General features: G+C 35.7%; 2 protein-coding genes across 20 annotated transcripts; one reads left to right on the forward strand and one right to left on the reverse strand.

Moving 5' to 3' along the window:
• Positions 1-7,192: 7,192 nt before the first annotated feature.
• LOC126693378 (F-box protein At2g26160-like) lies at positions 7,193-16,608 on the reverse strand. Of its 6 annotated transcripts, none has more exons than XM_050389328.1 (5): positions 16,498-16,608; positions 15,989-16,406; positions 14,790-15,733; positions 10,880-10,962; positions 7,193-8,438 (listed from the first exon to the last, which is right to left on the reverse strand). In XM_050389328.1, the coding sequence occupies exons 4-5, from the start codon at positions 10,956-10,958 to the stop codon at positions 7,297-7,299; spliced, it is 1,221 nt and encodes a 406-aa protein (XP_050245285.1). In that variant the 5' UTR covers positions 10,959-10,962; positions 14,790-15,733; positions 15,989-16,406; positions 16,498-16,608; the 3' UTR covers positions 7,193-7,296. The 6 variants fall into 6 exon arrangements, 5 of the variants coding, with proteins under 5 accessions (XP_050245285.1, XP_050245287.1, XP_050245286.1 ...); XM_050389330.1 differs by having other exon boundaries at positions 15,989-16,386; positions 16,498-16,595; XM_050389329.1 differs by having other exon boundaries at positions 14,790-15,728; positions 15,989-16,560.
• On the forward strand, positions 11,543-24,135 carry LOC126693379 (vacuolar protein sorting-associated protein 52 B-like). Of its 14 annotated transcripts, none has more exons than XM_050389334.1 (7): positions 11,543-12,042; positions 12,799-12,923; positions 13,417-13,620; positions 14,062-14,119; positions 14,353-14,448; positions 18,070-18,152; positions 20,497-21,803. In XM_050389334.1, the coding sequence occupies exons 6-7, from the start codon at positions 18,074-18,076 to the stop codon at positions 21,627-21,629; spliced, it is 1,212 nt and encodes a 403-aa protein (XP_050245291.1). In that variant the 5' UTR covers positions 11,543-12,042; positions 12,799-12,923; positions 13,417-13,620; positions 14,062-14,119; positions 14,353-14,448; positions 18,070-18,073; the 3' UTR covers positions 21,630-21,803. The 14 variants fall into 14 exon arrangements, 11 of the variants coding, with proteins under 11 accessions (XP_050245291.1, XP_050245293.1, XP_050245290.1 ...); XM_050389336.1 differs by having other exon boundaries at positions 14,378-14,448; XM_050389339.1 differs by lacking the exon at positions 13,417-13,620 and adding an exon at positions 19,750-19,784 and having other exon boundaries at positions 11,546-12,042.
• Positions 24,136-24,976: the final 841 nt, after the last annotated feature.

Below are 24,976 nucleotides of genomic sequence, written 5' to 3' on the forward strand. Positions count from 1 at the left end.
TTATCAAAACCCCTCTCTCCAACCAGGAAGTCGGACAGCAGGGTTTTGAGGGGCTATTGTGGGGCCCAACAATTTATGGGCCGAGCCCATTTATTCATGGGGAGCCCTAAGGCCCAAGCCGAAGAGGGCTACAATCCAAACTCAATAACATAAAGCCCAAAATGGCCCAGAGATGTTGCCGAGGACAGTTCAGTCCTCGGCAGACCCAAAATTCCACCGAGAAGAAGGGCAAAAACGGTATAGGAACAAGCCTGAAAGAAAATCCAAAATATCTAGGAAAAGCTGCCCTTCCCATGCAAGGCTCTGACCTAACAGAGTCGTATTCGTCAGCTTTATCAACCATCCCCAACGACTTTGGGTTTAGATTGACGGGACAAGTATCAGTCTTGGAAATGTCGACCTTACACGTGGACGAAGGAAAGTGAATGCAGACTAGTATAAAAGAAAAAATAAGTAATCTAGAGAGGGGGGCTGGGAAGACTGACCAGAAAGGAAGGGCTTCCAGTCCACCTCCAGGAGAAAGACTCCAAGGGTGAGGGCACTTTAATCACATATGAACACCACAAAAACCACCGCTGGGTAACTAAGGCCTAGCCTTTCGAATCCACTCTCTACAAATGATATTGTTTGGGCCCATTCACGTGCAAACCCAACACTACTGCGGTTCATCGCGGTTCGTCGCGGAACGTGACCCTACAATTGGAAATGTTTTATTTATGTCCTTAAAGTTTGCCAATTTTTTTTTTTTCATCCCTAAACTATTGGAAAAAGTTCTTATTTCATCCCTATTTTTGTCTCTTAACTATTAAAAAAACTCTTTACAAAGTTGAGAGATGAAAAAAGAATTTTTTTTTAAGTTTAGGGATGAAAACAAACTTTTGGCAAAGTTCAGGGACCAAAATAATATTTGACTCTTTTGAATTTTAAGCTGGCAAAGAATAATCCTTGGACAAAGATCTAAAGATGCTTTGATGGTGTGGACCCAGATTCTCTCTTAATAATTGGAGCTCAACACATTGTATTTTTAACTTTCTAAATGGGAGCTAGTAGAGTAGAGATATAGTTTAAATTTTAGACCACTTACTTATAAATTATTAATTGTGATGTAGAATAGAATGGGCCTTCCAAGAGTAGCAAGAGCGTCGAAAATCACAGTGCAAGATCAAGAGGGGTGTCGGTAGACCTCATCAGGGCAATGGTGTCGGAATTGAATGAAATTTGGAGGACTAAAGCGAAAAGGTCTTCTGTTCAAGACTTGAAGCCTCAAGGGTCGCCCTAATTTAGGCGAATTCCTCCGTTAAGGCCTCGGAAATAGTGATTTTACCATTTGTAGTAATATTTGTTTTCTTCAATAACTTTTAGTTTAAAAGTTAGAATAAGATCCCGTCTATTTTAGGATGTTTCTCAGAGACATTAGTTTCAATTTTCGCGATTATCTCAATTTTGATATTTTTGGTAAATTCACTATTTTGCCACCTAATTATGTGATTAGTGCGACCACCTAATTCTGTGATTAGTGCGAATTAGGGTTTTCTAAGCGTTTTCCTAGCCACCCTAGGTTTTCTTTTACTATTTAAACGCATTGCAACCTCCAAGGCAATTCAATTCTCATATTAATAAAAATTTAGACTTTGTCTATTGTCTCTTTCTAGTGGATTCAAGAATCCTATCACCTTATGGATTCAAGGAACCCCTCGTAGATTTGAGATTTTCGTTTTGAAACTAACGTATTTAGTTTCGTTTTCATTTAGAAGATGTGTTTGTTTTCTTGTAACTTCCACAACATCAAACTGATTCAAAAACTTAATTACTTTTTGTAAAAGAGTATTCAATCCTTGAGATCACCAAAGTTTATTGGAAAAGCTGTAAACAAACAAAATTTTTCAATTTGGAAGCAATGAAATTAAATAACCAAAAATGTCTATGGAGACCCTCTAGAAAGGATGTAGAAAATCCCTTTCATTCGAATTTAAGGATGTTTCTAACAAACTTAGTCCTCCAATTGAAAAACAAGCCGGTAATAAGGGAGTGTGTTGGTGATACTCAGCTAATAATGTTGAGAATGAATCAACCTTCTTTCTGTATACATGTTCTCAACTTTGACATCAACTATCTCTAAACATATTCCACATATTATTGACAAGGTGGCTTAGAGCATTAGCATATGAGGATGTAAAAATATATCTATTTAACCATATTATTCTACAACTCACCCAATATCTCATTTCCCATTTTTCACATCACACCTAACCCAATTGATTTATTTATCTCTCTCTCTCTCTCTCTCAGAGTTGGAACAAACCCGCTACATCATAGACCTAACAAACATAATAGTCAAAGACCCAACCACACCCACACTTAGCAAACCCACCACTGCCAACATCCTCAAATGCACCAATTCAAAGCCAATATAACGCGAATTCAACCCCCAATACATTGTGAACAAAAACCCACCACCACCATTGAGAACAAAGAAAACGAATTCAAAGCTTATGAGTTTTAATATGAATGTATGTAATACACAATTAAAGTTGAAACTTCTATTCTCTGTGTAAGACTGAAGACCGCGGTCGAGCGAGATAAAAAGCGCGATTGTGTGAGAATGTTGATTTAGACAAAAACTCTTGGTAGACACTCAGTTCATTGAGACCGTATTTTGGAAATTCTGTTTTTTTTTTTTTTTTTTTTTCTTCTTCTTCTTCTTCTTCTTCCAAGGACGTGTTTGTAGCCACCTCAAGCTCAAACTCTACTTATATTTAATTCCTATTTCAACCCAAATTATAAGAGAAGGAGGATAACCATAGAAAATAGAGGAAAACAGAGAGAGAGAGAGAGCTATTCCTTATAGTGTATGCACTAAGGACGCATAATATCCCACTGACACAATATCTCATCAATGGAATATCACATCTGAAAAACTGTACACACATTGTCAAATATAAAATATGTTAGTTTTTATATAAAAGAAAAAAGAAAGGCAGAGGTATGAAAGAAAGAAAGATTTTCAAAAAAATTGCTACATATAGTATTAAATTATTAATTATTGTACCGAACAATCTCTTGGAGAAGATTATCCTGATCTTACTGAACACTTAAGCTAATTTCTTCAAAGGATAGAAGTTAAAAATTCAGCATTGTTGGTGACTCAATGAGCACAAACGTAAGAACCACACAACAAGATTGCAAATTTAAAAAATTCCAATTCATATCCCAACTCCTAAGTAAACTTGCATGTGTTTCTAATAAATATTCGGACCAAGAATCTTTTAGCTCAACTGGTTAACACTTCTCGGTGTTTCTAAGATAGAGAGGAAAACAAAACCACAAAAGAATTTAGTAATTTTAGGCATAATTATCTTCTGTTGTGCTTAATTACCTCCCATTTAAATTTCCATGTTGAGCCTCACCTATTAAAAGGTAGTTTCGGCCCACGTGTAAGGGGGAATGTTAGAAGTATTGGCTAAATGATTAAATTTACCATATCCCAATAGCTTAAGCTTTCAGGACAATGTTAGAAGGAACGTTATTTTTGTAAAAAAGGAGAAGAAATTGCGTCTCTTTTATCAAAGTTACATTTTGAAGCAAGAGAGCAAATCAATCCAAAAGCCTGTTGGCAATTACCATGCTATACAAATTTACTCAGTTTTAGAGCTTTCTTTGAACAGTCTATTTACCAATATCATCTAAATTGAATTTTCACAATTTGTATTTCAAATCCATAACTAAAGCTTAATATATTCCTAGTAACTTTTTTTTTTGATAATCAGATTCACTGTAACTTAAATTCACAGCATCACAATAATAAACTAGCCTCTGAGCACGAGCTCGCACGCGTGCTCAGAGGCTCTTCTATTTTTTGGGTAAGGGTTAATTTTGAGTATTTATTATAATTTGGGATTACTTTATTTTCCAATCACAAAAAAAATCTAGGGGTGTGATAAAAAAATTAAAAATATCACAAAATCTAGCAGGTGAAATAATTTTTTCATCACACCCCTAGATTTTTTTTTGTGATTGGAAAATAAAGTAATCCCAAATTATAATAAATGCTCAAAATTAACCCTTACCCAAAAAATAGAAGAGCCTCTGAGCACGCGCATGAGCGCGTGCTCAGAGGTTAGTATTCCGTAATTATTATCCTTTTTTGCCAATTTTGTTTATGTATTAATCAATGTGTTATTAATTGGAAGATGATGCTATAATTTAGTATTAACCTATAGGGGGAGGAAAAAAAGATCCATTGAATAAATCTTATAAATAGTGCATATAATGAAAATGCATAATGAAATCGTAACAATAAAACTACTTACAAAATACATGTGGTGACCAACGAAATATTTAACCAAAAAAAAAAAATGTTATATGTGTAATATCAGTCATTCACAAATGTGTAATATTAATGGACAAACATGTAAACTTCAACTGGGTATAAATAGAAAATTATAACATTAAAACCAAAAAATAAAAAAGAGCCTCATCACACGTGCTCCTATATATCATCCAAATTTTGTGTTGCTTCTAATGTGAATGTTAATAGATAAATTTTGAAAACTCTAATATAATTAGAATTTGAAAGTGTAGAAGATTGTTCAAACTGGGTTTGTGATTGAAAAATATAAAGCAACAGTTCAATATTGTCATGTACTTCTTTTTTAGACCTCTCTGTTATAGTGGCCCAACTTCCAAACAAAAATTACCCTGTAACATATGGAGAATCTTGAAGAAAGAGGGGTCCTAGTTAACTTGTTAAAGAACATCGGTAGCATAAAACCTTTTTTTTTTAATTAAAAAAAAATCACCCACCATACATATGCAAAAGTCAAATTTTCCAAAATAAACATGCAAAGGTAAACAGAAGCATAGATATAAGATTAGGAATTGACAAATAAATAATTTCCCTCTTCATTTGAAAAATAAAATAAAATAAAAAATGAAAGAAGGGAACACCATAGGTACATTGTAATTACACATTCAAAAAATAATTCAATTATTTGATTGTTGCTTTCCATGATTCAAATGTAATTACACATTCAAAATTAAGTGGCTCAAATGTGAAACATGAGTAAGAAAAGGAAATGTAAAAGTTTGGTAACTTTCTTCATAAAATCTTGGGGTTCATGCAATCTTAACACTTTCGTTTGGCTAAAATCTAAAATCCTAGATTGGCATCAGTCATCGATCTATCAAGGTCGCTTTATAGTGCTTTCAGTTGAAACACGTATCTGCAAACCACAATGTGAATGGAATAAGGATGTTACTATCTTTCTCAAGAGTTTTTGGTCCAAAAAAAGTAAAAGAAAATTTTTGACAGAAAATTTGAATAGATTGAACCGTGCAAACATACCTTTTAGTACATGTTTCCCAATAGTGATAATGCCCATTCATCCTCATCCACCAATTTGAAACCAAAATCCTTTCATTCAAAATGGCATGCAAAACGTATTAGATCAAATTAGACTACATAAAATTATTTCATAAAAGTAGAAGGAACAAAAGCAAATATCATAGCAAATAGGAATGAGATCAAACTTGCCAGCACTCTTGAAAGTATAAGAGATTTCACAAATTGGCGGAGGAAATGACAAACTCTTGAAATCAACATCATTAACAATTTAAACGATGCAATTAGAATGGAGATGGTAATGAGAGTTAAAAAATAAATAAAAAAATAAAAAACAAACTGAAAAAGAACGTGGAAACGTGGAACATGGGAAATAGAGAAGTTTGAATAATAGACCCTCTTTTTTTTTATAAAGGTAATTGATTTTTTTTTTTTTTTTTTTTGCAATAACGGTAGATGTGTGTGTTTTTTTATTTTTTATTTTTATCAATTATAATGGCAGATATATTCACAAACAAACGTGTTTGTTTTTTTTATTTATTTATTTTTGTAAATGAATAAAGAAATTTGAAAACCATCAAAAGAGTGGTCTTATTTTGTAGGCAATGTTTTAGTGCAAGTTAGACATATTTTTACCTAACTATCCTTTACTTTTGTCTCTACTTAAACATAGGCTATAGGGTATTTTGGAACCAAAAAAAAAAAATCCAGTCCAAACAGGTGTAGCCTCTTAAATAGTAGTATAGATATTCTAGAAATTAGTTTAAGATTGTGCCCTGCTTGCAATCTTAATACCAAATTGTATTAAGAACTTTTGAGTAATGAGTGATGAAAACTAAGAATTGAATGATGAAAATTGCTAAACCTGACCTGCCCATTTACTTCAAATCCCAATTCAAAATTTCCAGAGAACGTTCCATCCCAGTTCTAGTATATGGGCTCTAAACATTTATCAGAAGAAAAATCACCCAACGCAAAAAGTCTAATAACAGAACAGATAAGAGATAACCCACAAACTACAAAAATCGATATTCTTAACACCCATTTGGTTGCTGAGAAAATCAAGGCACGGAGAACAAAACCCAAGAGTTAAATTCAATATTTTTCCGAGGTTTTGAGCCTAATAAGCCTCATTTGATTTAGTTGCACTATTTTTTTTCCCCTAAAATTGGGAAAAAAAATAATTTGTTAGAAAGAGGCCATATAAGAAACAGTTGATACAAATAATGAGTCTTACAAATAGAGAGTCTGGGGAATGGTGAGAGAACACAGTGTGGGGTTGGTAAATGTAAAGACAGGTCTATACACTTGAAGTTCAACTTGGAATGAGATTTGTACAAGAAAACCCTAGGATGAATGGTGCAAAATGGTTCCTGGCATTCATTCAGTAGTATGTTGCCTGTTAATGATAGACTATCCACACTATATAGAGTTTGCTAACTAGGGGTAAATGGGAGATTTGCGTGTTTTCTGCGGAAGCCAGATTTGGTAGAAACCATCGGTTTTTGAGAGTTTTCACTAGGACATTAAGGCAACAAGTTTTGCAACTGGATTCTTTCACTGGGGGATCAAGGGAAAAAGGTTTCAAATGAATCTATGTAAGATTGCTTCAGCTGCTACAAGAAAGCAAATCAATTCATCAGATTATTGGCAATTAGCATGCTATACTAATTTATGCAGCTTTACAGCTCTCTCTGAACAATTTACTTACCAACATCATTTAAACTGCATTTTCAGATGTTGTAATTCAAATCCAGAGCATAGGACAAATAGATTCACAGAAACTTAAATTGACAGCAACAGAACCTTACATATTCGAGAAATTGGTTTAATATTTTGTCCAGCTTACAACCAAAATGTCAAATTGTATTTGGTCAAAACGTCTTCAATTAAGCCAAACAATATTAGAGAAATCAAAGTACATAAACAGATAAGCTAATAAAATGGAAAATAAGCTAATACAATCGCATAGTAGTTGTAACCCAAATGGGTCGAGAATAGGAAGAAGGGTTGTCCTCACCGAATGGAAGGGGTTGAATTTCTCTAGTTTTCATGTCAAACACTCCAACATCACATCCTCCATATTCACCTCCTGGGCACATTTGCCAATCCCAATTGTCGTCTGTGAAGTAGATTCTTTTACTACTGCTAGATATGGTGATTGTAGGACAGCACCAGGAGTTGCCATCACCAACAAAGACAGCATGATCTTCCAAGCCTCTCCCATTTCTCACTTCTACCCAAGATGGTGTATCGAAGTTGAACTTGTAGACCGAAAAAGACGCGGTCTCATACCTCCTCTTCAAAGGATAATAATATCCATGACGAAAAACCCCAAAAAGATTTCCAAATAACTCCACCAAATATAGTTTCTGGGGTTCCCATACATCTTCTGGTTGAGGAGAAACAACTTGTACCTCAGCATCTAGTTCAACGCGCACGAGTGTGCCATTGTCACAAAGTCCATATATTTGATCATTAAAACATGTAACATCCTTGAATTTGAATTCATCTGGATTGGCAACAAGAACCCACTCATCTTGTCCTCTTCCATTCAAAGCTGCTCCTTCTCCCACTCTCACAAAAGCCAAGCTATTCTCAGGGCCGAAAATTGCTATGACAAGGAAAGATGACTCATGGGAAGGTTGCTTAAAAATAATGAATTTGTGTATAAGGCGAAACCACTCTTCTGTAGCAGCCAGTGTTCGAATTGTGTTTAGTGATGGAAGAATGATCTGTCTTCCTTTGCCAAGGTGTTCAAGGTGAGCATTAGAATTAGGATCCAGTAATACAACCCAACCATATGGAGATCCCCAACAACGTTTTCCTCCGAATGTAGATAGTTCTAATCTATAGCGTTTGCTGTCGCAGAGATTAAAGAAACTTCGCCAATTGGTGTTTAATGTCTTGGAAAGCATAAGCAATGGGAATGGCAATGGGAATGAAGGCCTTGTAATTTCTGGACTGACAGAATTCCATTGTTTGCAAACAGTTAGCAACGATTTAATATCCACAAAATTAGGTAGTAGCTTTGCAATTTCACAGATCATATCTGCTGGGAGTTCATCCCAACTAGGAGCTGGAGCTTGATTGGTTTCTAGCAAATCATTTGAAACGACAAGAGAAAACGATCAGCTATAATATTTCCGGATGAGGTTGAGTAATATATACGAATGCTCTATCACCTAGGATGAGAATTATAATTGACAAAAAATTGCTAACAAAAAAAGATGAAGCGCTATTTAAAGCTTTTAAAAAGAACTCAAACAACATGTCTTTTTCCACATGGATTGGAGATAGAGTGATGATGATTGTCTTTCATAGACCAGACAGTTTGAACCATTCTCAATGTCCAAAACACATTCTTTCCTCATTTCCTCAAAACCCAACAGACTGTCATACATTTCCAACTCTAAACAATTAGTAAAATGCAGCAACTTCAGAGCCAAAATCAATTGAACACACACTTTCTAAAACATTCTTGTTTCTACACGCTAATACGATTCTTATTTTGCCATTCTGTTTACTCTTAAAATTATGATTTGAGCCTGTTGAAACCAAAAAAATTACTTTATAGAAAGTGTTGCATGTACATGGCAACTAGGATTAAACAATAGCATAGGTTCAAAAAAAATGTGGTCATGTATGGTCGGCATCTAGCCAATACTACAATATATATATATATATATATATATATATAATAATATGAGCCACGTTCATAGCCTGCTGCCTAGTACAAAAGCAAAAGATAGACACAAATCAGGTAAAACAAAAGCTGAAAAGTGAATAAGGAAGTGGCATCATCAGAAAGTAAGGAACACGGTTTGGTGAAAGTGGACCTGAAAAGTCGAAAAGTGGGGGTGTCACAAGCTAAAAAGAGGGAGTTTAAAAAGGAACGAAACAAATAAAAGAGAAAAGAAGCTGAAAAATGGGTCACGGCTCAACATGAAATTAGGAGCTGCGGAGGAAAAACTGACGAAAACTGCTCCATGATCTGATCAGTTGAGAGAAAAATAAGGGAACAACTTCTTTGGAATCTCTCTATAAATAGAGGGTGTACACAAGGAAAAAAAAAAAGAAAAAAGAAAAAGAAAGCAGAGGCAAAAAAAAGAGAGCAAGTGCACACACACAGCAAAGACATAGAGAGAAGACAAAAAAAAAAGAAAAGAAAAAGGCACAGACAGAGAGAGCAACATCAAGCAGAGGAGAAATACGCAGCATAGGTTCGTATATGGGATTTCACATCAGTCCCTGTCTTCTCTAAATCTCTCTCCCTTGTTCTCAAATCTGAATTCTTGTTTGGGAAAACAAATAGGGTTGGGTTTCATGAGGAGTTCCTAACTCCATACATGAAACTTTATACAAGAGTCCTTGACTCTTAAATCCTATTTGAGAATTACCAAATAAAAATTCTCTCACTACCAAAATCTTTCTCTCACCCTTCTTCAAATAATTTTTGTTTGGGAAAACAAATAGGGTTGGGGTTCATGAGGAGTTCCTAACTTCATACATGAAGTTTTATACAAGAGTTCCTGACTCTTAAATCCTATTTGAAAATTACCAAATAAAAATTCTCTCTCAAGTTTTGGTGTAATGTCTTTTCTTTTAATTGGAGTCCTTGACTCTACCATCAAATTAATGGAGGCATTAACTCTACCAAACTAATTGTGACTAATTCTTTAAGATTATTAATTCTTTAAACAAGATTAGAGTTAATAATTCTTAAAATAAAATGACCATAAAAAAATTGATTTAAGGAAATTTTCTAAATTCCCAATGTTCTTAAAAAAGTAATAATTACTTCAAAGGAGTTTTCTTTCCCTTAATTTTGGAAACCTCAATCGAAATATTAAGAAAGAAATGGAAAATTACTTCTCAAAAAGAGAATCCTTGATTCAATTTCCATGAAAATATGGTCTTTGACTTAACCTTGAGATTAAAACCAATTATTTCACCCAAATACAAAATTATGCCAATACTTAATTAAAAGCCAAGTATTGACTTAAAGACCCATCATTTAAAATGGGACAAAACAATATTTGAGACTTTAAATCTAAAATTTCAAAATTAAGAACTACGAAGTGGCTTGATCCCCGCCAAGGATACATAGGCAACCTAAATAAATTATTAGGTGCAGTCACAAATAAAAAAAAAAAAAATGTCCTCTTGAAGTTAAAATAATAAATAAACTTATGTGCAAAGATGACATGGATGGAATCAAAGGGTCCCTTGAAACAAGGGATTGTAATTAAGAGATGCATTATCTTGAATGGGTACAACTCACATCAATACGCCAAAGGCCTATGGGTGAAATTATGTTTGACGAATTTGACTAATTTGACAACGTTTGTTAAACATAAGTTGACAACGTTTGTTAAACATAAATTAAGAATTATTGTTAAACATTAGTTAACAATTTTCGTCAACAGAACCAATAAGCAACAATTAAGCAGCATCTATATCACAATTTAAAATTTTTAGTAGCTACAAAATTCACAAACCAAAGAAAGAAAACATACAGAGCAGCAATATAGTTACCAGATCTGGGTCGTCTCGGTGAGCTTGAGTTTGAGTTAGAGACATCAAGTGAAGGCAAATCACCGACCGATTTCATCATGGAGCTAACAGTCAGCAATGATTCAAACACAAGATCCAAGAGTTGGGGCAAAAATAAGAAAGCAAAAATCGCAGCCAGAGATCTGGAGTAGGAAAATACTTTATAATAAATTTTAGTCTGGAGTAGGAAAATACTTTATAATAAATTTTAGTGAAGTAGTTTACTGTAATTAATGTCGGATTTTCATTAGACACCAAGTTAAAGGAGAATGTTTAGATGTAAAATTAAATTAAATGGTGAAATCTTAAATGGACTGAAGTTTGAGGAAGGAAAGCTATTTACAGTTTTGGGCCGCTTTCATTAAAAAAAAAAAAAAATGCTTGGTAGATTCATGCGTTTATTGGGTTTTAATTTTGATTTGATTTGGACCAAGTTTTTTTCCTTTTCAAGGCTGGGCTTGTTGGCTGTAAGTAACATGAAACGGCAAAAATGGCCCATTACCATCAATTTTCAAAATAATTTGCCCAGAAACACTGTTTCCAAACTATATAGAAATATACTACTTTTTAGGTACTCGACCTTGCCAAGCTCGAGTACATGTTTTTTTAATCCACCCTGGCCTGCTGACATGTGAGGTACACAGCCCTAAAAACACACTATTACCTCTCACTTCTCACTCTCACCTACCCCGAACACACTCTCACTCTCACTCTCACTTACACCTAAACATACAAACCCCAAACCCTCACACCATCGGCGGCAGAAAACCCGTCGGCGTCAGAAGACTTTCGTCGGCGGCGACCTCTCAGCTCTGTCACTGTCTTAAGAGACTGAAACGACGTCGTTGTGATCTGTTTCGCGTATCGATGATGGTCGGGGGAGTGGAATCGTGGTCTCCGTCGCCGTCGCCGCCTGAGGGAAGAGGGGAAGGGAAAGCGGTGGTTGTTGGAGGAGCGATGGTAATGGACTTTCCGTTGGATGACAGTGGTGCGACGGCGTTTTCGTCCTCCTCTTCTTCTTCGCCCTTTCTCCACCCAAATTGCCTCGCAGGCTTCGCCGGAGACTCTCGGAGTCTAAGTCCCCGCTGAACTGTACTGTCGAAGATATCGAAGCGAAGCTCCGCCACGCCGATCTTCGCCGCCAGGTCTCTCTCTCTCTCTCTTTTTGGTGTGGTTCTTGGTTTGTGAAATTACTTGGAACTTAACTGAGCCAATTAATTCTTCAGGTGGTTAAAGATTCTTGTTTTAAACGTGCTGATTAGTTAATTAAACATTTTGAAGACTTATCAATCTGAATTTCATTTACAGAAAATCTTCAGAGATCACCAAACGGTGTGATCGTTTCATAAAAGTTGGTATAGTCTGTAATTTTCTCAGGAGCCAGATCAAAATTTTGATTTTTTTTTATCTTGGTAACCAAATATGGTAATAGGATTTGGATATAAGCTTCCTGAATCTCAAAGAATCATGGGTTATGTTATTTATTTATAAATAAAATTTTTTTGGGAGGTTAAAAGTTAAAAGCTTTGTATTGAAGGTTTTTTTTTTTTTTTTGGGGGGGGGGGGGGGTTGTTAGGTAAAGGTGGGTGCTTCTTCTGTTTGAGTTTTTTCTGTTTTGCACTTTCTGGTCTTTCCTTTTCACGTCTGGTGGGCGTCTCTTTGTTCCATTTTCAAAATATTTTGCTTTTTAACATTCTTTCCTTAAAAAAAAAAATGATTACTTGTTGAATTGAATTTAAATTATCCCTTACTTTTTCAATAAGAAATTTAGTTTTGTACCCATTTTTTAAAATAGTTTTTTGTAGTCATGAATCCTACATTGGTTTTTTTTAATTGTTCTTAGTCCCTCTGAATAGTGAATCTTACATGAGCTTTATTCTGTCATGTTGTTTTGGGTGCAGCAATGCGATGGGAAATTGTCAAACAAGGCTCGAGCAAAGCCCAGAAGCCCATCACGGTCCTCATCTAATGAGGAAGATCTTGGTTAGCGCCTTGAAGCGAAGCTCCAAGCTGCTGAGCAGAAGAGGTAATATTTTTGTATTGCATAACTTATTTTTCAGCCTTTTGAAAATGGGGTTGTTTGAGAAAGCTTCACCTAGGAAAAAATTGAAGTTCAAAAAAGCTGTGCTCTGAAAAAGTGCAGTTAGAAAATGCATGTTTGCATTACCAAACATGCATTTTGAGATCTTTGACTTTGACCAAAATGTCAAAATTTTCAAAATGGACCTATCCTACTCAGTTTTTCGAGTAGAAAAATAGAAAAATTAATTGTGGTAGCGTACCTGTGCATTAGGCTTAATGTTAATATCTCGTTGACATGGATTCTGGGGACTTATTTCGTTAAGAAAATAATATAGTCTAGATTTTCCTTGTGACCTATAGTATTCGGTGCTGGATGGCTATAAAAAGCTCAAGTTTTTTTCACAACAAGAACTCAAGCAAACCCTCACTCTTCTACCCCAAACCTTGTGATTTTCTAACCTTCCTTTTATTTTTTTTTTCTTGTGTTACCCAATTAGTAATCCATTATGGGCAGCAAGTTGGTGCCGAGTTCAGTACAACAAAGTGAGCTGAGCGTGTTAACCATGTCCAACCTCGACATCATGAACCACATTTACGCAACCCATGTTCATGGTGACGAAAAGTTTGATGTTGAGTCTCTTTTCGTTCTCGTCGAAAACATCCTTAAGCGTGCCACCCTAATTGTTGACCATGTTGCACTGGTACACTACCATAATTCTTTATTAGAATAAGATGCTCTCTCTCTCTCTCTCTTGTTTATTTTCTTTTTCCTAAAACGGAATTTTAACTTGGACTGAAGCATTCCATAGTTTGGAATACACTATAGTGAGGTAGGGTAGCCATTACTTTTACCAAAGAAATTGAAAAACCACTTCAGCCTTAACGAAGTGGAATAAGCACACAAGGTTGCTTTACATTTTTGTTTCTTTAAAATGAGGGATATGTAATGCAAGTCCATGTTTGGGGACTTGTCTGTGGAGGAGGATGCCAGCAGGTAGGATTCATCCTTATGTTTCTGCGTCTTGATTCATTTACAAATACATTATATTCTCATTCCTGTTATATGATGACATTACCCGGTTCATCAGCCTCCAGTTTGAATATGGCATCTTGAAAATACATTTGGTTTTCATGTTTGACAGTGATGATATATCTTTGGATGGACTAGAGCAAGAACTGGAAGAATGCAAAAATGACGATGTAAGTAATTCCATATCATTTCCTTTGAAAATTCATTCCTTTAGATATATATTTTTTATCAACGGTCCTTTAAGCTGCAATTCTTTATTTATTTTATTTCTTTTGCTTTTTCCTTGTACATTTTAATCGTGTTTTATTATGTAAATTGTTTTCAGTTGCTTACCGGAAGAATGCTTTCATGTTTATTTTTAGAGGTTTATATATTTATGACCCCCGTCTCTTTAATAATGTAGGTAGTTGCAAACATACTATTTGAAGGTACAAAATTAAGGGAGTATACAAAGGGGGTTGAGAACAATTTACGGAAAGTTGAATTGGACTCGATTCAGGTTTGTGCTTACTTAACGAAATCCTTTTTTGCCAATCAATAGTTTTATAATTCATAGAGACATGATTTATTTTTGTAAACTTTCTTACTAGGCTTTGCTTTATTTTAACCGGAAAATTGTCTCATGTAGCTCATAGTTCTATGAAGTTCACAACATAAAAGTGTTTGATGCTTTGTTGCCTGAAATCCTATAATTATCCATATAAAAAAAAAAATAGTGTAAAGAGGCTTCTCTTCTATGTAAGGAAGTCTTCTTTGTAATGCTTGGTTCTCCACTTCTACATCACATCATAGTAGTTGTAACCCAAATTGGTCGAGAATAGGAAGAAGGGTTGTCCTCACCAAATGGAAGGGGTTGAATTTCTCTAGTTTTCATGTCAAACACTCCGACATCACATCCTCCATATTCACCTCCTGGGCACATTTGCCAATCCCAATTGTCGTCTGTGAAGTAGATTCTTTTACTACTGCTAGATATGGTGATTGTAGGACAGCACCAGGAGTTGCCATCACCAACAAAGACAGCATGATCTTCCAAGCCTCTCCCATTTCTCACTTCTTCCCAAGATGGTGCATCGAAGTTGAACTTGTAGACCGAAAAAGACACGGTCTCGTACCTCCTCTCCAAAGGATAATAATATCCATAACCAAAAACCCCAAAAAGACTTCCAGATAACTCCACCAAATATAGTTTCTGGGGTTCCCATACATCTTCTGGTTGAGGAGAAACAACTTGTACCTCAGCATCTAGTTCAACGCGCACCAGTGTGCCATTGTCACAAAGTCCATATATTTGATCATTAAAACATGCAACATCCTTGAATTCGAATTCATCTGGATTGGCAACAAGAACCCACTCATCTTGTCCTCTTCCATTCAAAGCTGCTCCTTCTCCCACTCTCACAAAAGCCAAGCTATTCTTAGGGCCGAAAATTGCCATGACAAGGAAAGATGACTCATGGGAAGGTTGCTTAAAAATAATGAATTTGTGTATAAGGCGAAACCACTCTTCTGTAGCAGCCAGTGTTCGAATTGTGTTTAGTGATGGAAGAATGATCTGTCTTCCTTTGCCAAGGTGTTCAAGGTGAGCATTAGAATTAGGATCCAGTAATACAACCCAACCATATGGAGATCCCCAACAACGTTTTCCTCCGAATGTAGATAGTTCTAATCTATAGCGTTTGCTGTCGCAGAGATTAAAGAAACTTCGCCAATTGGTGTTTAATGTCTTGGAAAGCATAAGCAATGGGAATGGCAATGGGAATGAAGGCCTTGTAATTTCTGGACTGACAGAATTCCATTGTTTGCAAACAGTTAGCAACGATTTAATATCCATAAAATTAGGTAGTAGCTTTGCAATTTCAAAGATCAGTGCCTATATATTGTCAACCATCAACCTAACCTAATATCTGATTCATGCGTTTATTGGGTTTTAATTTTGATTTGATTTGGACCAAGTTTTTTTTCCTTTTCAGAGCTGGGCTTGTTGGCTGTAAGTAACATGAAGCTATAAAGAAATGTTTAACATTGTTGAGACTTACCTGGCCCAACTCAAGCCCTATAGAACCGGGTAGGGCAGCAAACGGGTTGTATCGGTTTAACCCGACCCGCATAGTTTCGACCGCTCTCATCTGAGATCTCTCCACCCAGCCGCCATAGTGGAAGCGGCTTCGAGCTCCTTGCTCACCATCTCCAGCAGTGATTCTTTGTGCACGGAGATCTCACTTCTGGCCCATCTAAGTGCCTAGATCGGTGATACGTGACGGTTTTGGGCATGAAGGTGATGTGTTAACGGCGGATCTGGGAAGTGAAGGTTTTGAAGCTCGTAGATCCGGTGGATTTCCAAATTCCTGTTGCTATTGTCCTATTGTATTTGCCTCCACAGGCTTCTGTCTTGACTTTCTGCTTTATATACTGCTGGTTCCTTTGCTCTCTCTGACTATCCATCGATCGTGATGGCTTGCCGAAATTAGGGCACATATATGAATATGAGTAGTACATATGAACCAAGAGGATGAAAATAAAGACAGAAGGAAATTTTTTATATTACCTTTTGCTATCAAATTTTCACATCTCATCAGATTGCTCTTCTTTGTTTGGGCAGGGCTGGAGGAAGGAGAAGAAATTAGCTACCGGAGTTCTCCACGTTCAACTCTGTCTATCAAGTTCGGCCAAAAAAACGTTTGACAAAGAGTTTTTTTTTTTTTTTTTTGCAAGATTTTCTTTTGATGCTATGAAACTGTTCAGTGTTCAAGACCGACCGGAGGGGGGGTGTGGAGATTATCTCCATGAGATTCTCAAAAAAAGAGATACCAGTCCCTCGATGGGTTGGGTTAGGTTAGGTTGATGGTTGACAATATATAGGCACTGATCTGTGAAATTGCAAAGCTACTACCTAATTTTGTGGATATTAAATCGTTGCTAACTGTTTGCAAACAATGGAATTCTGTCAGTCCAGAAATTACAAGGCATTCATTCCCATTGCCATTCCCATTGCTTATGCTTTCCAAGACATTAAACACCAATTGGCGAAGTTTCTTTAATCTCTGCGACAGCAAACGCTATAGATTAGAACTATCTACATTCGGAGGAAAACGTTGTTGGGGATCTCCATATGGTTGGGTTGTATTACTGGATCCTAATTCTAATGCTCACCTTGAACACCTTGGCAAAGGAAGACAGATCATTCTTCCATCACTAAACACAATTCGAACACTGGCTGCTACAGAAGAGTGGTTTCGCCTTATACACAAATTCATTATTTTTAAGCAGCCTTCCCATGAGTCATCTTTCCTTGTCATAGCAATTTTCGGCCCTAAGAATAGCTTGGCTTTTGTGAGAGTGGGAGACGGAGCAGCTTTGAATGGAAGAGGACAAGATGAGTGGGTTCTTGTTGCCAATCCAGATGAATTCAAATTCAAGGATGTTGCATGTTTTAATGATCAAATATATGGACTTTGTGACAATGGCACACTCGTGCGCGTTGAACTAGATGCTGAGGTACAAGTTGTTTCTCCTCAACCAGAAGATGTATGGGAACCCCAGTACTATATTTGGTGGAGTTATCTGGAAATCTTTTTGGGGTTTTTCGTCATGGACATTATTATCCTTTGAAGAGGAGGTACGAGACCGCGTCTTTTTCGGTCTACAAGTTCAACTTCGATGCACCATCTTGGGTAGAAGTGAGAAATGGGAGAGGCTTGGAAGATCATGCTGTCTTTGTTGGTGATGGCAACTCCTGGTGCTGTCCTACAATCACCATATCTAGCAATAGTAAAAGAATCTACTTCACAGACGACAATTGGGATTGGCAAATGTGCCCAGGAGGTGAATATGGAGGATGTGATGTCGGAGTGTTTGACATGAAAACTAGAGAAATTCAACCCCTTCCATTCGGTGAGGACAACCCTTCTTCCTATTCTCGACCAATTTGGGTTACAACTACCATGCGATTGTATTAGCTTATTTTCCATTTTATTAGCTTATCTGTTTATGTACTTTGATTTCTCTAATATTGTTTGGCTTAATTGAAGACGTTTTGACCAAATACAATTTGACATTTTGCTTTCTTATTTTTGCTCCAACTCTTGGATCTTGTGTCTGAATCATTGCTGACTGTTAGTTCCATGATGAAATCGGTCGGTGATTTGCCTTCACTTGATGTCTCTAACTCAAACTCAAGCTCACCGAGACGACCCAGATCTGGTAACTATATTGCTGCTCTGTATGTTTTCTTTCCTTTGGTTTGTGATTTTTGTAGCTACTAAAAATTTTAAATTGTGATATAGATGCTGCTTAATTGTTGCTTATTGGTTCTGTTGACGAAAATTGCCTTTTGGCGTATGGGTTTTATTGATGTGAGTTGTATCCATTCAAGATAATGCATCTCTTAATTACAATCCCTTGTTTCAAGGGATCCTTTGATTCCATCCATGTCATCTTTGCATATAAGTTTATTTATTATTTTTACGTTCAAGAGGACATATGTTTTTATTTATTTGTGGCTGCACCTAATAATTTATTTAGGTTGCCTACGTATCCTTGGCGGGGATCAAGCCACTTCGTTGTTCTTAATTTTGAGATTTTAGATTTAAAGTCTCAAATATTGTTTTGTCCCATTTTAAATGATGGGTCTTTAAGTCAATACTTGGCTTTTAATTAAGTATTGGCATAATTTTGTATTTGGGTGAGATAATTGGTTTTAATCTCAAGGTTAAGTCAAAGACCATATTTTCATGGAAATTGAATCAAGGATTCTCTTTTTGAGAAGTAATTTTCCATTTCTTTCTTAATATTTCGATTGAGGTTTCCAAAATTAAGGGAAAGAAAACTCCTTTGAAGTAATTATTACTTTTTTACGAACATTGGGAATTTAGAAAATTTCCTTAAATCAATTTTTTTATGGTCATTTTATTTTAAGAATTATTAACTCTAATCTTGTTTAGAGAATTAATAATCCTAAAGAATTAGTCACAATTAGTTTCGTAGAGTTAATGCCTCCATTAATTTGATGGTAGAGTCAAGGACTCCAATTAAAAGAAAAGACATTACACCACAACTTGAGAGAGAATTTTTATTTGGTAATTTTCAAATAGGATTTAAGATTCAGGGACTCTTGTATAAAGCTTCATGTATGAAGTTAGGAACTCCTCATGAATCCCAACCCTATTTGTTTTCCCAAACAAAAATTATTTGAAGAAGGGTGAGAGAAAGATTTTGGTAGTGAGAGAATTTTTATTTGGTAATTCTCAAATAGGATTTAAGAGTCAAGGACTCTTGTATAAAGTTTCATCTATGGAGTTAGGAACTCCTCATGAAACCCAACCCTATTTGTTTTCCCAAACAGGAATTCAGATTTGAGAACGAGGGAGAGAGATTTAGAGAAGACAGGGACTGATGTGAAATCCCATATACAAACCCATGCTGCGTATTTCTCCTCTGCTTGATGTTGCTCTCTCTATCTGTGCCTTTTTCTTTTCTTTTTTTTTTGTCCTCTCTCTGTCTTTGCTGTGTGTGTGCACTTGCTCTCTTTTTTTTGCCTCTGCTTTCTTTTTCTTTTTTCTTTTTTTTTTTCTCCTTGTGTACACCCTCTATTTATAGAGAGATTCCAAAGAAGTTGTTCCCTTATTTTTCTCTCAACTGATCAGATCATGGAGCAGTTTTCGTCAGTTTTTCCTCCGCAGCTCCTAATTTCATGTTGAGCCGTGACCCATTTTTCAGCTTCTTTTCTCTTTTATTTGTTTCGTTCCTTTTTAAACTCCCCCTTTTTAGCTTGTGACACCCCCACTTTTCGACTTTTCAGGTCCACTTTCACCAAACCGTGTTCCTTACTTTCTGGTGATGCCACTTCCTTATTCACTTTTCAGCTTTTGTTTTACTTGATTTGTGTCTATCTTTTGCTTTTGTACTAGGCAGCAGGCTATGAACGTGGCTCATATTATTATTATTATTATTATTATTATTATTATTATTATTGTAGTATTGGCTAGATGCCGACCATACATGACCACATTTTTTTTGAACCTATGCTATTGTTTAATCCTAGTTGCCATGTACATGCAACACTTTTTATAAAGTAATTTTTTTGGTTTCAACAGGGTCAAATCATAATTTTAAGAGTAAACAGAATGGCAAAATAAGAATCTTATTAGCGTGTAGAAACAAGAATGTTCTAGAAAGTGTGTGTTCAATTGATTTTGGCTCTGAAGTTGCTGCATTTTACTAATTGTTTAGAGTTGGAAATGTATGACAGTCTGTTGGGTTTTGAGGAAATGAGGAAAGAACGTGTTTTGGACATTGAGAATGGTTCAAACTGTCTGGTCTATGAAAGACAATCATCATCACTCTATCTCCAATCCATGTGGAAAAAGACATGTTGTTTGAGTTCTTTTTAAAAGCTTTAAATAGCGCTTCATCTTTTTTTGTTAGCAATTTTCTGTCAATTATAATTCTCATCCTAGGTGATAGAGCATTCGTATATATTACTCAACCTCATCCAGAAATATTATAGCTGATCGTTTTTCTCCTGTCGTTTCAAATGATTTGCTAGAAACCAATCAAGCTCCAGCTCCTAGTTGGGATGAACTCCTAGCAGATATGATCTGTGAAATTGCAAAGCTACTACCTAATTTTGTGGATATTAATTCGTTGCTAACTGTTTGCAAACAATGGAATTCTGTCAGTCCAGAAATTACAAGGCCTGCATTCCCATTGCCATTCCCATTGCTTATGCTTTCCAAGACATTAAACACCAATTGGCGAAGTTTCTTTAATCTCTGCGACAGCAAACGCTATAGATTAGAACTATCTACATTCGGAGGAAAACGATGTTGGGGATCTCCATATGGTTGGATTGTATTACTGGATCCTAATTCTAATGCTCACCTTGAACACCTTGGCAAAGGAAGACAGATCATTCTTCCATCACTAAACACAATTCGAACACTGGCTGCTACAGAAGAGTGGTTTCGCCTTATACACAAATTCATTGTTTTTAAGCAACCTTCCCATGAGTCATCTTTCCTTGTCATAGCAATTTTCGGCCCTCAGAATAGCTTGGCTCTTGTGAGAGTGGGAGAAGGAGCAGCTTTGAATGGAAGAGGACAAGATGAGTGGGTTCTTGTTGCCAATCCAGATGAATTCAAATTCAAGGATGTTGCATGTTTTAATGATCAAATATATGGACTTTTTGACAATGGCACACTCGTGCGCGTTGAACTAGATGCTGAGGTACAAGTTGTTTCTCCTCAACCAGAAGATGTATGGGAACCCCAGAAACTATATTTGGTGGAGTTATCTGGAAATCTTTTTGGGGTTTTTCGTTATGGATATTATTATCCTTTGAAGAGGAGGTACGAGATCGCGTCTTTTTCGGTCTACAAGTTCAACTTCGATGCACCATCTTGGGTAGAAGTGAGAAATGGGAGAGGCTTGGAAGATCATGCTGTCTTTGTTGGTGATGGCAACTCCTGGTGCTGTCCTACAATCACCATATCTAGCAGTAGTAAAAGAATCTACTTCACAGACGACAATTGGGATTGGCAAATGTGCCCAGGAGGTGAATATGGAGGATGTGATGTCGGAGTGTTTGACATGAAAACTAGAGAAATTCAACCCCTTCCATTCGGTGAGGACAACCCTTCTTCCTATTCTCGACCAATTTGGGTTACAACTACTATGTGATTGTATTAGCTTATTTTCCATTTTATTAGCTTATCTGTTTATGTACTTTGATTTCTCTAATATTGTTTGGCTTAATTGAAGACGTTTTGACCAAATACAATTTGACATTTTGGTTGTAAGCAGGACAAAATATTAAACCAATTTCTAGAATATGTAAGGTTCTGTTGCTGTCAATTTAAGTTTCTGTGAATCTATTTGTCCTATGCTCTGGATTTGAATTACAACATCTGAAAATGCAGTTTAAATGATGTTGGTAAGTAAATTGTTCAGAGAGAGCTGTAAAGCTGCATAAATTAGTATAGCATGCTAATTGCTAATAATCTGATGAATTGATTTGCTTTCTTGTAGCAGCCGAAGCAATCTTATTTGACTCTGCTACTGTCTTATTTCTTGCTTTTTGCCTTGTCTTTGGCTCTCCACTCTCACTGTTGGTTCCTTGCTGTATCTGACTATCTTGCTTGCCTTTGATTTTGGTTTTTTTGGTTGGTTGTATATTTGGCATTTGTGTCTGTACTGTTCCAAATTTGGAACAGTACAAACACAAATGCCAAACCAAAATAATGTTTTTTTATTTGACTTTTTCTCTCCTCTCACTACACTCCACATCTTCAAACAATAAGCTCCAAGGCAAGGTACAGTACGAACACAAATGCCAAACCAAAATAATGTTTTTTTATGACTTTCTCTCTCCTCTCACTACACTCCACATCTTCAAACAATAAGCTCTAAGGCAAGGTGGCCATTATCACCAGAGGCGCAAGCGGCATGGGCGAGGCCATGGCTTGCGAGTTCGCCGCTCATGGCGCATAAACCATCGTCATCGTCGACGTCCAAGACGAGAAGGGCCAAAACACCGCTGTGTCTTGCCGTCTAGGTCTCTTTGATCTCTCTTGCCACCATCTCGCCGTCCAGGTCGATTAGGTCTCTCAGATCTCGCCCTCCACCATCTCGCACACTACCGGATTTCTCTTCTTTCTCTTGCGGTGGTTGTGGCGGTTGTAGACATCAAAATTTTATAATGAATTCACAACCGCTCGATTGTTCATTATAAAATATTTGTGATCAAATTAATCTCTAATTGATGATGTGGACGATTAGCAAATTTAATCAAAAGTTCTTATTAAATGAAATACCAAATTAAATTCATATATAATTCAACTCTCAATAAATGCTGAGAGAAAATTCCAAATTAAATACCATTGAGTTGCCTATAAATAGGGACTTCTCATGTGAGAAAAGGAGAACACTTGAGAGAAAATACTACCAACACTCTGCCAAAATAGAGAGTCATCTTTAAAGTTCACAAGAATTTTATTGCTCATCAAGGCCTATCCCTATTTCCTCAAATCAAAGTGGGAATTCTCCTTTGACCTAGTTGGAGACCAAGCCAGCGGCCCTCGCATCAAATCAAGCACATTCAACTATTCATTCATCTTGGAGACATCAAATCACGATTCAAGATCAAGTTTCATAGCCCCTTTGGATCGTAACATTTCTTGGAGATCGAATCAAAGGAGTTTTACTGTATTCTTTCATTGTAACGAGTCATACAGAAGATTGTACTCACATATATACAAATCAATACAATTGATAATTTGTTACACTATTTCGTGATTGTGTGATTTATCTTTTACGAAAATTGTGTACAGCGGTGTTTTTTAGGGTGGTTGTTGTGGGTTGTGTTTGGTTAATTTGAGTCATGGTTAGCTAATTTGAGCAGTGGTTGGTTGATTTTGGGATGGTGCTATGGATTTGAAATTTGGGATGGTATCGATGGGTTTGAGATTTGTGATTGTGTCGATCTCTTTGGTTGTGTTTTTTTTTTTTTTTTAAGGTGGCGTTGGTGGATGTGGGTTTGTGCCGGTGGTGGCTGGTCGGTGTTGTTGTTGGTGGCTGTTGTTGCGGTAGTGGTGGATGTGTCGTTGTTGTTGTTGATAGTGATGATAAGGAGGAGATAATATATTATTTTAATGTGTAATAAATATTATTTTAATGTATAAAATAGAATGATAAAATATTTGATAAATAGAATGTTATAAAATAATGTGGTAAAATAATAAAGTAAGTTTTTGATGTGTTAAAATAAATTTTTTTTTTTTTTTTTTTTTTTTATAGAACATTTACCATGCATGCTTAGGTTCAGAACGAAGAAGATATTATTGGAGAGGCAAGTGATGCATAGGTAAGGAAAGACAGAGTGAAAACAGAGAAGAAAGGAATTTCAGAGGCTGATGGACTGATGGGGTCCACTGTTGGAAAAAATATCTAATCAGATGGGGTGGTCGTGAGGACTTTTTTCTCACATCACATGTGAACCGCACGCGTATAGGTCCATGTGCTGTCAGAAATATGTTTCATCATTTTTTTTTTTTTGGGTTTTGCTCTTGCTTTCAGTGTGTAGTCTGCTTTGTTTTTGTTTCTTTCTTCTTGAATCTAGACCTAGACCTGTATTAAAAAGATCAAATCCGATTTGATAATATCTAGCGGTTATTTTGAGCCCATCCCATTTCTCATATGTTGTAGATTAAAAATAAAATAAAATACTATTTTAGTTACTAAATTTTATCTAATATTTATTTTTTGTCATTAAATTTTAGGAATTTTTTTTCTTAAATTTGTAAAAGTTTTATTTTGTTTTTTGTTTTTCCTTAAACTATAAAGAAGATTTTTTTTTTCATCCCTAAACTATTAAAAAAGTTCTTTTTTCATTTCTATTTTTGTCTTTAAATTATTGAACAAACTTTTTATAAAATTTAAAGATGAAAAAAGAACTTTTTAAAATTTAGGGATGAAGAAAAAACTTTTAATAAAATCTAAGGACCAAAATAATATTTTACCCTAAAAAATAAAATGGGGGAGAGGTCAAGTTTGATTGCCAAGTAATTAATAGATGATATGCACTCCATTTATTTAATTGTAAAATGGTTAAAAGTTGATTAATTTTGTGTCAATTAAGGTCTAAAACCCTAACAATTGCGTACCTGTAGTTAAATAGATGAGCATGTGAAATTTTATTATTTTTATGGTAAAATGAAAATTATTCTTCTCATTTGAGAGAGAGAGAGAGAGAGAGAGAGAGAGAGAGAGAGAGAGAGCATAACATCAAGTTCTAGTGTTTTAGTTTAATATCAAGTTCTTTTTAAAAAAAGTTTTGTAAAGAACTTGATAATAACAGCATCAAGATTCACTTTAAAAAAATTATATAGAACATAACATTACTAATATCGAGTTTCACATGACCTTTTTTACTCAGAAAAGCCACATCAACCACTATACCAACAAATTCAAATTCTGAAACATGAATATTTTACTAAAGATGTTAAAAAGATGGTTATGTTAGAGCACTA

Source organism: Quercus robur, chromosome 7 (genome assembly GCF_932294415.1).
Source record: "Quercus robur chromosome 7, dhQueRobu3.1, whole genome shotgun sequence".
NCBI classification, from domain to species: domain Eukaryota; kingdom Viridiplantae; phylum Streptophyta; class Magnoliopsida; order Fagales; family Fagaceae; genus Quercus; species Quercus robur.

Coding starts and splice junctions, on each gene's coding strand:
- LOC126693379 (XM_050389334.1), top strand. CDS start 18,074: ATGATGAAATCGGTCGGTGATTTGCCTTCACTTGATGTCTCTAACTCA. Junction 18,153..20,496: donor ACCGAGACGACCCAGATCTG/GTAACTATATTG, acceptor ATGATTTGCTAG/AAACCAATCAAGCTCCAGCT.
- LOC126693378 (XM_050389328.1), bottom strand. CDS start 10,958: ATGATGAAATCGGTCGGTGATTTGCCTTCACTTGATGTCTCTAACTCA. Junction 8,439..10,879: donor ACCGAGACGACCCAGATCTG/GTAACTATATTG, acceptor ATGATTTGCTAG/AAACCAATCAAGCTCCAGCT.